This window comes from Schistocerca cancellata, chromosome 7 (assembly GCF_023864275.1).
Source record: "Schistocerca cancellata isolate TAMUIC-IGC-003103 chromosome 7, iqSchCanc2.1, whole genome shotgun sequence".
In the NCBI taxonomy this organism is placed as follows: Eukaryota; Metazoa; Arthropoda; class Insecta; order Orthoptera; family Acrididae; genus Schistocerca; species Schistocerca cancellata.
The window spans coordinates 109,797,124-109,809,293 of NC_064632.1; the positions used below are offsets into that span (position 1 = coordinate 109,797,124).

Consider the following 12,170-nt stretch of genomic DNA (forward strand, 5'->3'; position numbering starts at 1 on the left):
CAGTATATTTTTAGACTAATGGTGGCACAACTGATAAAACTTTCCATTGAACTGCTTTCAATCTGAATATATAATAAAAAAAGCATGTTAGTCTTGTCACTGGAACTTATGAATTTTAGTATAAGGTTAACTCTCACAACACATACCAAATATTGTCCTAGAACAGCTTCAATAATTATTGAAATTAAAACAAACAACTTTACTACGCTCTCTCTCTCTGTCTCTCTCTCTCTCTCTCTCTCTCTCTCTAACACACGCACACACACAAACACACACACACACACACACACACACACACACACACACACACACACACGTGTGTGTGTACATGTGACTCAAACCATACCTATAATACTGCCACAAAAGTCTAATACAGCTCACTGTACCACATCTCTAATTCCTTTGTGCCATTACGGTACAACTTGATACAATCATACAATAATCTAATAACATGAAGTGGTCAATACAAAATTCATTCCATAAGTAATATGTATGCTGCAAATAATGATCCTTTACAAAATAAATTTCGTTTTTCAACCATTTTCATAACTGCACTATGGACTTATGAAAATTTCTGCATGTTGCTGTGTTTTAGTCATGCATCATAAACAATATATCTGTTGACTATTGTATGTGTCTATTGACTGGAATAAAGTTGGCAATATTGATGAAAATGGTTAGTTGATTACATGACTGTGGTCTAATACTACGATTTTTGATATATCCAAAACATATGTTCTGAAATTAATGCATCAATCTATATAGCAAAATAAGGAAGTTCTTAATTACTACATGGAAACAAAACTTTATGTGACAGTACCAAAAGAGATTTCTCCCCTGAGTAAGGAAATGCAAGGTGAACTGCATTGAAAAAATGTGTAAAAAAATTACAACAGTTTAATCTTTCTTGGTAGATGCAGAGTTCTATTAAATACAGCACAGTATGAACAAACATGACACCATAGCAGAAACATTTAAAACAATTTAGTAACTGTGAAAATAGTAACTATCAAAATTAGGCCACTGAAAGATAAAAACAAAATTATCACAGCTTTCCCCTCACACAAGATCGTTTGAAAGGCACTACAAGTAAATCTAATTTTTTCAGCAAGGAAGGCTCTCAAAATTTAGCCTATTTTGAAATATTTATTGATCTGTGCTAGACGCACTGATGGATGAAAATATAAAGGTGTTAAATTTTGTTACAATATCTTAAAAGTGCTTTAAATTTTACAGTCACTTAGGTGAAACTCCTGTGCACAAATATGGCACTCCATACTGCACTGAAGTCACTGTTAATCCATCACAAGGCCAGTACCAGTAAAAGGATCAGCTCACTTCCTTAACAGAGTCACATAAATCAGAGATTCAGAACATAGTGTGTGCATGCACTGGGGTAAAGTTGTAGTGTACATGTACAGAGAGCACTGCAGCCACTAGAAAATTTCTGGTGTATTCAATCTGGAAGACAAGACTGTAGTGGACACAATATAAAAAGCATGAGCCCTCACTGAAAGTACAGGACTAGTCCAGTGTAGTGGGTAGTAAACTACAAGTATGAAGTAACATGCTTATTTAAAAATGGAGGAGCAATTCCTTAAAAAACATTCCAGCATCGAATGCTGCTGCTAGCTTTTTCACCAAGACCCTGTACATCTTCAGAGACTGGCAGTTCAAAACTCCTACGTGTTCTGGGCAGGTGCAACCACATTGCTTCGACAACAGTGCCCACCTTTACTGCGTTCATTTTGCTGCTGAAGTAGGTATGGAGCAAATGCAAAACACCCTTCATGTTTTCTGTGTTCCACACGCAAATACATTTCTGTGGCACTGCCACGCACATTTTCCCCTCATGTACATACACATTATGTCATAAAAAGCCCAACTGTCTTTCCACTAAAGTGTCCAGTAGTAGTGTTCCTCCTGCAACCTCATAAAACGTGAGTTGCAACCGAGATCGCTGTCAGAGTCACTGAACACCAGACCCATCACTGGTAACTGGAGACACGGAGCTTATTTTGCAGCAATGAAAAGTGCTGTGTGCCGGTCCGTGAGCAACAGGAAGAGTCACGCACACACGACGTGTCCCCACTGGCGCGAGAGCATCACGGGCCTGCGGTGGACGAGCTCCCCCCAGTGGTGGTGTCTGCGCGGTAGGAGGACGACGACAGGTTGGAGCTGCCAGTCACAGAGGCAGTGGAGGCGATGGAGGCAGCGACGGCGTCCTCCTGGTAGTCGGCGAGTCGCAGTGGGCCCCTGGCGACCCCCGGGGGTGGCCGTCATCACAGCCTCTTGACGGAGAGCCGCCACTGCTGCGAGGGTGCACGGGAGTCGCAGCGTTCGACGGTGAGACCGCGGGACGCGTGGTCCCTCGAGTCCAGGCATAGGCTGAGGCGCGCGTGCTTGATCAGGCCCGGGTTGTCCACTTGGTGCCAACGCTGCAACAACAACACGGCAAGGTCAACATCGCGCTGTATCCAACACTCGCTGGATCGATGCACCAGAATTAAGGGGCTCGACCTCATTGAAAACTTCTAAAAAGCTTCGTAAAGCCAAGATCGCATAAATACGGGGTGTTGCAAAAAGAATGTCCTGGTTATGGACGCGCCGGGAAGGAAATGGCTGTCCTTTGAATTGGCGGGGCCTAGAGTTTCAGCTAATTTCCGTTAGATTTTGTCTGCCAGAAGTAAGATGGCGTCCGCTCGAGGGAAGGCATTCCGTGTGCTGCAGTTTGCAAAAAATGAGTCAGCGATTTCGGTCAAGTGTGATTTTCGTCGGCGTCCTGGCACTGATCCGCTTGCACCCAGTACATCTGTCAATGGCATCGGGAATTTGAAGACACAGGATGCTTGTGCAAAGGTAACAGTCCAGGTCGACCTCGCACTTCTGATAACATAGTGTAAAGAGTTCGGCGAACGTTTGAGTGGAGTCCACGAGAGCCTGCTCGCCTCACAAGCAGAAAACTGACAATGCCTCATACGACTATCTGTGTTAAGGCATCGTTTGGTCTATAAACCATACAAAATGCAATTAGTGCAAGCTCTTTGGGCTGGTGATAAAAGGAAACGGCCTGACTTCAACAATGTTCCGCTAGATGACATGGAAGACAATACGTCAATTATCATTGTTAATTTTCAGTTATGAAGCAATATTTCATGTTAGCGGTAAAATAAACTGATATAACGTGTACCTGTGGTGACTTCAGAACCGTCATGACATTATTGAGCACGAAAGAGACTCATCTTCGTTGAACGTTTCTTGTGCCATTTCTCGAGAAAAGTGTATGGTCCCTTCTGTTTTGAAGAAAACACAGTGACTGGAATAAGCTATCTGCAAATAGTGGAGAATTAGCTTTTCCACGACTTCAGGAGGACTCCAGTGAACTCATTTTCCAACAGGATGGAGCTCCGCCATACTGGCACACCACGTACGTCAGTTTTTCAACGATACTCTGCTTCAGCGCTGAATAGGACACAGCCCTCCATTCTTGGCCACCAGGAATGTCTGGTATTATGCGATTCTTCTTGTGAGGATATGTGAAGGAAAAGTGTTCATCTCTCCTTTACCTCGAGACACAGGAGACTTGAAGAACACAATAACAGCCGCCATAACTCCTGTAGAAGCAGATACATTGTGTAAAGTTTATGACAAATTTAGCTATTGTCTAGATGTTGTTCGTGCTGCTGCTAGCGAACACATTAAGCATTTGTAATAGGATATCTAAAATTCTGAGACTTTATGGCTATTTTGCGGTGCATACCGTGTTTGTAATATGTTTTTGCCAATAAATACGGAGTTTTGACATCAGATAATTCTTTTTGAAACACCTTGTATTTCTTTATTTTCAACAACCGGTTTCGACAGAGTTTGCTGTCATCTAGGGGTCTTCCAAAATTTTGTTGCAAAATGTGTTCTTTGTGATTAGGAACGTCACGCCAAGTTATAATGTCGGTGGATACAATGAAGCACATCATACAAAGATTTGTCACATATAAAACCTTTTACCATCAAAACTCACCTTGTACACATGGCCATATGCAGCGCTCATAGTGATTCTTACGTCATAAAAAACGCAGTATACAATAAAACGCAGAGTCACATCTGTTTACGTTAGCCTGACATGTTCCATCCATTTATGATTCACATTGGACGGCATATTTCGAATTTTTTTCCTTTTCTGACAAATCTTTGTATAATGTGCTACATTTTACCGCCAACACGTTACTTCGCATGAAGTTCCAATTCACATTTTGTAACAAAAATTTTGAAGACCTAAAGATAACAGCAAAGTCTGTCGAAACCAATAGTTGAAAATAAGGAAATATTTATGCGATCTTGGCTTTAGGAAGTATTTTACCAAGTAAGATAGATCGCTCCTTCACATTTCTTCTTTTTTTCCCTTAAAATGTTTTCTGGGATGTCTACTTTATGTAGTGTTCATCTGAACTTCGCCAGAAATTGTGTTATCGAGTTCCATGAAGAAGGAAGTTTCCGATACCGTACGTCCAGCGTATGAAGAGTTGAGCCACACTGGCTTGCTGGAACTGTGACCGAGAACCAACATTCAGAATGCTAACGGATGTTTTAACGCTTGCCTCTGGTCGATGTCTCCGAAAACCATTCCCGAGCGGGGAAAAAATTGTTGGCACCGTCGCTAATGTGGCAGCATGTAGTTTCAATGACAGCCTAACAAGAATAGTGGAAATTAAGTAAGTGCGCGAACGTAACAATCGGCCAGCCTGTCACAACGTCTGCAGAAAATCTGACAAAAAGCGTATCGAGCGAGCTGAACAGCAGATTACAGACCTGCCAAGCTGCCTGCAGGTCACCCACGGCCACGAATAAGATAGAGGAGGACCTCCTCCTGGATCTGGAAGGATCGCTGTATGGGGCAGGAATATTACTGAGCCTTTCTGGTCTGCTTCGGAAAGAAGGGTGAGTAATCGCTGTCTATTTCCATTATCGTTAACTGAACGTGTCACTATTTCGCAAGAAGAATGATATAAGAGTTCGTATTAACCGTTCCGAGACGACTGGAAACTCTTTGAGTGCCTAAACCTTATTAGGCATGGTGACGTGTTCTTGGTGTTCCCATATTTCTGTTCTACCACTTATGAAGACTATATCCAAAGTTAGATATCTGGTAAGGGCTGTTGTGTCACCTGAGAAACGGGCTATGTTACTTTTCAGTGACGATCCCCACAGCATCAGTGAAGGTGTGCTGTCCTCTTGCGCCATACACATCTGCATCTGGCTAATTGATTTCAGCAGCATGTTCCCCTTCCCCAAGGGCACTGCAAGTAGAGTGCGCTCTTAATGTTCCAGGCTAGTGGATGGGAAGAGGTAGGCCATTACATGTCCAGCACATTCCCCACGCATCATGCATGTAATTCTTCAAATGGATTGCCATCAAGGTTTGCGTTTTCCCACCAACGTTCGCGATTGCCAAGACCTCAGCAACTGAGTAGTGACGTCATCAACATTATCAATTCAGAGATCCTGTAGCGGATTTCTTTAAAGAAATGTGTACCACATTGAATATTCCTCATGAAATCTAAGTAACTGAAGGTGTTAATGGTAACAGAAATTTAGAGGGCTACAAATAGTTCTCACGATGGCTGGAGAAATGATTTGAAACACAGCACACTTCGTGGGATACGTCAACGGAAACGTGTGACAAACATCCTTTTGGCGTGCTGTGTTGCGCTGTGGAGCCAGAGGACTCACCTGCGTGTCCAGGTCGTCGCAGACCTTCATGAGCAGCGGCGCGCCCCGCTTGTAGTCCGACAGCGTGAGGCACACGTCGTAGTGTTTGAGGTAGCCCTCGTTCGTCAACGACCACTCCTGTAACAAATAGTAGTAACGCTTAGGAAGTTTTCGATACGCTTTAAATACACAGTTAATAGTGTAAGGTAGTTGGAAAATATTCACACGAACAACTGATCCTTATGTAAATAAAGCTGCTTCTTTTCTGCTGAAATTTTTAAAATTGTTCCTATGGTATGCCTTATTCGCTAGCTCCCGCACTATAAGGTTGACAGCTTTTGCTCCGTAAGACCATACCTGAGTTTTTGGTCTCTCCTATACGATAAATGATTATCCAGTACAAAAGTGCAAACAGCAAAATTTACGAAAAAGGTAAGTGCAGTACGCTAAAGAGTGTTACACTCCCAAGCGGCTACGTCAGTTGATATCTCAAATGGTTTCTGTGACGATCGTCACATGGCAACGCGGAAAAAATCACTGGCTCACAAACGTAGACGATGCGACATCCAAGGTTTGTTTTCCCGTATTAGAAGAAAATGAAGTCCACGTTCTAAATTCTCTTCTCTTCCTGAAAGGTGTGTGTGTGTGTTTTATTATTTAATTAGCTGAGTACCCGGTGTTGCCGGGATGTGTATTTATTGGAATCTATTAGTCCATCTCCTCCTCTTCCCTCCTTCCGTCCATTTCCTCCTGCCACAATGGCCTCATATTCGGGAGGACTACGGTTCAAACCCGCGTCCGGCCATCCTCGTTAAGGTTTTCCGTGATTTCGCTAAATAACTTAAGGCAAATGCCGAGATATTTCATTTTGACAGGCACGGCCAACTTACTGCCCTAATCCGATGGGACCGATGATGCTGCTGTTCGGTCCCTCCCCCAAATCGACCCACCAACCTCCTTCCCCTCTCTCTGTCCATCTCCCCCTCCACCTTTATCTGTCCCCTCTGCCTTTCTCTCTTCAATTTCTTTTTTCTCTCCAACTCCTCTTCTTCCCTCTCCATTTCCTGCTTCCCCTCTCTCTGTCCACCTCCTCCTCCTCCCCTATGTGGGTCTCTTCCGTCTTCCTCTTTATATCTTCCTCTCCCACCCTTCTACGTCCACCACCCACACTCCAATAGAAAGTTGGTGGTTCTTACCCCCACAGTATTCCATTCCAGACAAAGCAACATGTGTATAAAATTCGATTTAAATCGATCCAGTCTTTAGGAGGAGATTCGCACCCACAGGTTCACCCGTGTAGACACACAACATATTTCACCTAAACCTCTAGCGAATTTCGGCCCAGCAATTTCTTTTGCACGCACCTCGGTGTTTATGACGTCTTATCTCCTGAACAACATGTCGTAGAATGATATAATTTTCAGGTGTATTGAATGGCGTATATCGTGGATACTGTCTCCAAAATGCGTCGTCAATAGAGTTAAAAGTAAAGAATTAATGAGTTAAAACGTCATGCCTGATGCGGCAGTTTTGTTTGATGTAGTAGGCGACAAACTTTTTTTCCTGTCATTATCTTATGGCGGAGGGGGACGGAGAGGGGATGTCAGAGAGAAAAAGTTTTAAAGATTTGAAATCATATGTAAAGTGACTAAATTCTCTCCATCTGAAATAATGGATGAATAATGTTGAGGTATTTCGCATTGTGTGCAACTCTCTTCGTCACCTACACCCCTTTGAGACGTGAGCGATTCTCACCTGCCCAGAGTTTCTTTTAGGTCTGTATGGGATACGTGAGCCACGTCTTCGTAACATTGATCCAGTAGTTTGGGACAAGGTTTAGAACGAACAGTCCGCCGCTCGTGGTCTCGCGGTAGCGTTCTCGCTTCTCGAGCACGGGGTCCCGGGTTCGATTCCCGGCGGGGTCAGGGATTTTCACCTGCCTCGAGATGACTGGGTGTTTGTGTTGTCCTCATCATTTCATCATCATCCAGGAAAGTGGCGAAATTGGACTGAGCAAAGATTGGGTAATTGTACGGGCGCTGATAACCACGCAGTTGAGCGGCCCACAAACCAAACACCATCATCATCATCGCATAGAACGAACATAGGTACATATCTACTTTTATTTTTGCAATGTGGATGGACTGCACTTCAGCTGTTTTCTGTGCCAACCTCATTATCTCAGTTATACCCGAGGTCCTCAGTTATTTGTTGCATAAATTCCAAACTCTGTCTACCACTAAAATTTCTGCTGCCTATGACATACTCTGCCCCATATAAGCCATTCCCTATTTGTCAACAAGTCTCGTCTTCCTGCCCCTTCTTATAGTCTTATCCACAGATTCATTTCCTTGTCGGTTCTGTAGACAACATTCTCGGTACTTATCCATTTAATTTACAACACTCTTCTCTCCCGGTTTCCACTTCCATACATCCTCAAAACTTTCTTCCTCACAGAAGGCCCTAACTTTCAGGCAGCGAAGTTCTTTTCCCGAGGATTGCCCTCTTCTCCCGTGTTGCTATGCTTCTTATACCCTCCTTGATTCGTCCTTCGTGAGCCATTTTACTTCATAGGTAACAGAATTCCTTCACCTCGTCTATTACGTTATCCTCAGTATTGACGTTAAGTTTATAGACCAACTGCTTTCCTTCGGGCAGCAGTGCCTGTGGTTTGAAACGCTCCCCATGCACTTGAAAAAACGCTGCTAGCAATACCAAACTCCTGGGTTACACTTTATCTCCGGACCATTTTGTAATAACAAAGACAAAGTGCACCGTAACTGCTCGCTGGTTGACACACGCCGTATTTTCTGCCTCGCATTGTGGGGCCATCCCGATTTGGCGACATAGTCACACTGACCTCACGTGATGTCCAGCTTTCTGGAAAACCTCTGGCAAATTAATCCTCCAATTTCATTCGTTTCCACCGACTGGTTAATATATTATGTTACTTTATCTCTCTCATCCTTAAGATTGCAAGGCAATGTACGTGCCACATCCACAGTAGTCGGTAAAATAAAGTCTTCTGCTATGGTGTGAGATTTCTTGTTCTTTGCTACACGGTAGGCAACTTCGTAAGATTGAAGAAGAGCCCATGTAGAAATCGCGCTTGTTAAGTGAAAGTACTTCTTTTTAACTTGCGGGAAAAGTATTCACGCGTTTTGTTTATCAAGCTACCGTGATTTTAGTCCAAATGTCGTTTCACTTCCTTGCATAATCAACCTCACTCCATTTCCCAATCCCCCTTCACTCATCCTTACATCCAATATTGACCGCACTTCCAGAACATTTCGGACCAGACTGCAGCAATTCCAGCAGTCCAGCCTCCAGCAACTTGCTGACCAGGACCCAAAAACGCCAAGAGATGAATGTTGGTCACTTTCCACATTTGCTACGTCAGTACTGTATTGCCTTTCCTCTTCTGGAACTCTCCGGGCCACTTTTATGTGCCCCAACCTGTATAAGGCTGAGAAGCTCCTGGGAGTAGTGACGCACGATCTAAAAACCCCTGGTCCAGGTTCGCCTGCAGTTAGGCTTTCCCGCTACGCAGCAGCGCTCACCTGGTTGCCGCCCGAGTTGTGGCAGGCGTAGAGGCCGGCGCCGTCGTCGAGCACGTGGCCCAGCGTGTCGAGGCAGAGGGCGCCCTGCTGCAGGCTGCTGCGCGACGCGGGCGAGGAGCCGGGCAGGCGCAGCTGCGGGTACACGTGCTGCAGGTACCACTTGAAGGGCCGGCACTGCAGGCGCTGCCGCAGCTCCAGCCTGTCGTCCACGCTGCAACACCGCCACCCTCAGTAAGACTCAAACAACGCTTGGTTCTAATTAAAGTGCAGCTACTCACTGTGGTCCAGTGTAGGCTGCAATTATTGCATGACAGCGAAATTTGATAGATATTCTAATGCATTAATGCAGAGCCCGTTATCCGGGAAACAAATTAGTTCCAGTTTTGGCCACCAGGTACCAATGCAAGAAAGATAGAGGTGTTTCCATATGTAATGGATTAGGAAAAGGATGTGGGCAGAAAAGATCAAACAAGTGAAAAAGACGTAACGTTTATTTTACTATTAACCGCCACATAGACAATTTGTTCCATACGAGCACTGGAGACGTCGACGACATGCTTTAAAGCGCCAGCAGATTATCTTCAAATCCATGTTGAGAAAAGGAAAGAAAGAGACGATAAAATAAAAATTATGTAAGTGTAACATTACAAATAATACCATCAAATGTAACAAAAATTGTATCAAAACATCACGAACTCACCATACCTGGAGCCACAGCGCGCAGTTTGTCAACAGTGGTATAAACATCATAAAACTAACGTTAAAGTACAGAGGACGCAATAGGAGAAAAATTGCATTGTGAGTCATGTGATATATGCACAAGTCATAAGCCAGTACGTCGTTGAGTATAGGACATTAATGCATAGCAAAATAAAAATAGTTAATGAAATAAAAAAAATACGTTACAGCATTAAGTTTCAGAATGTATGACGTGTTATAAAGTAAAAGATAAAGTATTAGATATAGGAAACAATGTCACTGGAAATTGTATATTATATATTTTCGTTATTTACTGTGAAAGTCTTTCCTGCACTTGTACTTCATCTTTTACCCTATAAAACGTCTTACATTCTGAGACGTATTAGCTCAACGTATTTCTTAATTTTTAATCTTACAAATTATTTTTATTTTATTATGGAATAACCTCCATTGTACTGTATCAGTGTACCGACTTATGACTTGCGGACATATCATGTGTCTCATCATAGCCGGCCGGGATGGCCGAGCGGTTCTAGGCGCTACAGTCTGGAACCGCACGACCGCTACGGTCGCAGGTTCGAACCCTGCCTCGGGAATGGGTGTGTGTGATGTCCTTAGGTTAGTTACGTTTAAGTAGTTCTAAGTTCTAGGGGACTAATGACCTCCGACGTTAAGTCCCATAGTGCTCAGAGCCATTTGAACCATTTTTTTACGTCATTCGCAACACTGTTGGCAAACTGCACCTTGTGGCGCCATAGTTTGTAATGTTACAGTTATATAATTTTTATATTGCCGCTTCACTGTTCCTTTTCCCGACTTAGATTTGATGATGATCTTCTGAGCCGATCGAAAACGGTAATCATTAGTAACAGTGACAGTAATCCATACAGTGTTCAATCATTCATACACTATAGCAACTGAGATCACGGTTCCTAAGGCATGGTACCAATTATTGTCTACTTCGGTATGCTTCTTCGTATTGGTTATACGTAACAACGGAAAATTAACACATTTTTCCTGATAACAAACATTTGCAGCAGCACCATATTTACTCCTACGAACAGATATAACAACAGCATAAGCTAGAGCTTTCTTGCAAGCTCAGTGAGACTTTCTCCCGTTTTCTATTGCTGAGCTTCCATTCTCCCTTAACAGTCTCTTCTATTACGGTTGCCTTAACCGCCTGGCCATCCGGACGCGCTTCACAGTCGACTCAAATTCTCGACATGTCACGTGCAATTAGTGCCCTCGTCCATTAGCGAGGACGGGTCTAGGTACGTCCGGTCCCTGCGGGATTTCGCGAATGCTACGAGTATTGGGGCTACAAGCAAAACAAAATCGCACAAGCAAACGAGGATAATGGAATGTAATCGAATTAAATCAGATGATGCTGAGGGTATTAGATTAGGAACTGAGAGGCTTAAAGTAGTACAAGAGTTTTGCTATTTGGGCAGCAAAATAACTGATGACGGTCTAAGTAGAGAGGGTATAAAACGTAGACTGGTGGTGACAAGGAAAGCGTTTCTGAAGAAGAAAAATTTGTTAACATCGAGTATAGATTTGACGGTCAGGAATTCTTTTCTGAAAGTATTTGTATTGAGTGTAGCCATGTATGGAAGTGAAACATGGACGATAAACAGTTGTAGACAAGAAGGGAATAGAAGCTTTCGAAATATGGTGTTACAGACGAATGATGAAGATCAGACTGGTAGACCACGTAACTAATGAGGAGGTACTGAACAGAAATGCAGTGAAGAGGAATTTATGGGACAACTTGACTAGAAGAAGGGATCGGTTGGTAGGACACGTTCTGAGGCATCAATCTATCACCAGTTTAGTATCAGAGGGAAGCGAGGAGGGTGAAAATCGTAGACGGAGACCAAGAGATAAATACACAAACCAGATTCAGACGGGTGTAGGTTGCAGTAGTTACTCGGAGATGAATAAGCTTGCACAGGATAGAGAAGCATGGAGAGCTGCGTCATATCAGTCTTTGGGCTGAAAACCACAGCAGCTAATAGATGGGCGCTACGTGTGCGTTACAGGTTGGGAATTCGGAACGGCAGTGCACCGTGTCCGGATTGCCCAGGTCGTTAAGACAACCCTTCTAGAAAAGCGGAGTATCCGTATTAGAGTCCCAGTCCGGTACAAATTTTCAACCTTCACCATCTATTCGTTGCATTGCCTTTAGGCGCCTTGGGTCCT

The 12,170-nt window shown here is 43.6% G+C and overlaps 1 protein-coding gene across 1 annotated transcript in view; it reads right to left on the minus strand.

Annotated features, from left to right (window-relative positions):
• Positions 1-12,170, minus strand: part of LOC126092658 (polypeptide N-acetylgalactosaminyltransferase 2) — a 183,719-nt gene that overhangs the window by 906 nt on the left and 170,643 nt on the right. Inside the window, exons 10-12 of the mRNA XM_049908379.1 lie at positions 9,267-9,477; positions 5,728-5,844; positions 1-2,438 (exon numbers count right to left, since the gene is read on the minus strand). The exon at positions 1-2,438 is cut by the window's left edge and continues 906 nt beyond it. Of these exons, the coding sequence (XP_049764336.1) occupies positions 2,283-2,438; positions 5,728-5,844; positions 9,267-9,477 (484 nt within the window). The 3' untranslated portion in view covers positions 1-2,282. The remainder of the gene's footprint in view (positions 2,439-5,727; positions 5,845-9,266; positions 9,478-12,170) is intronic.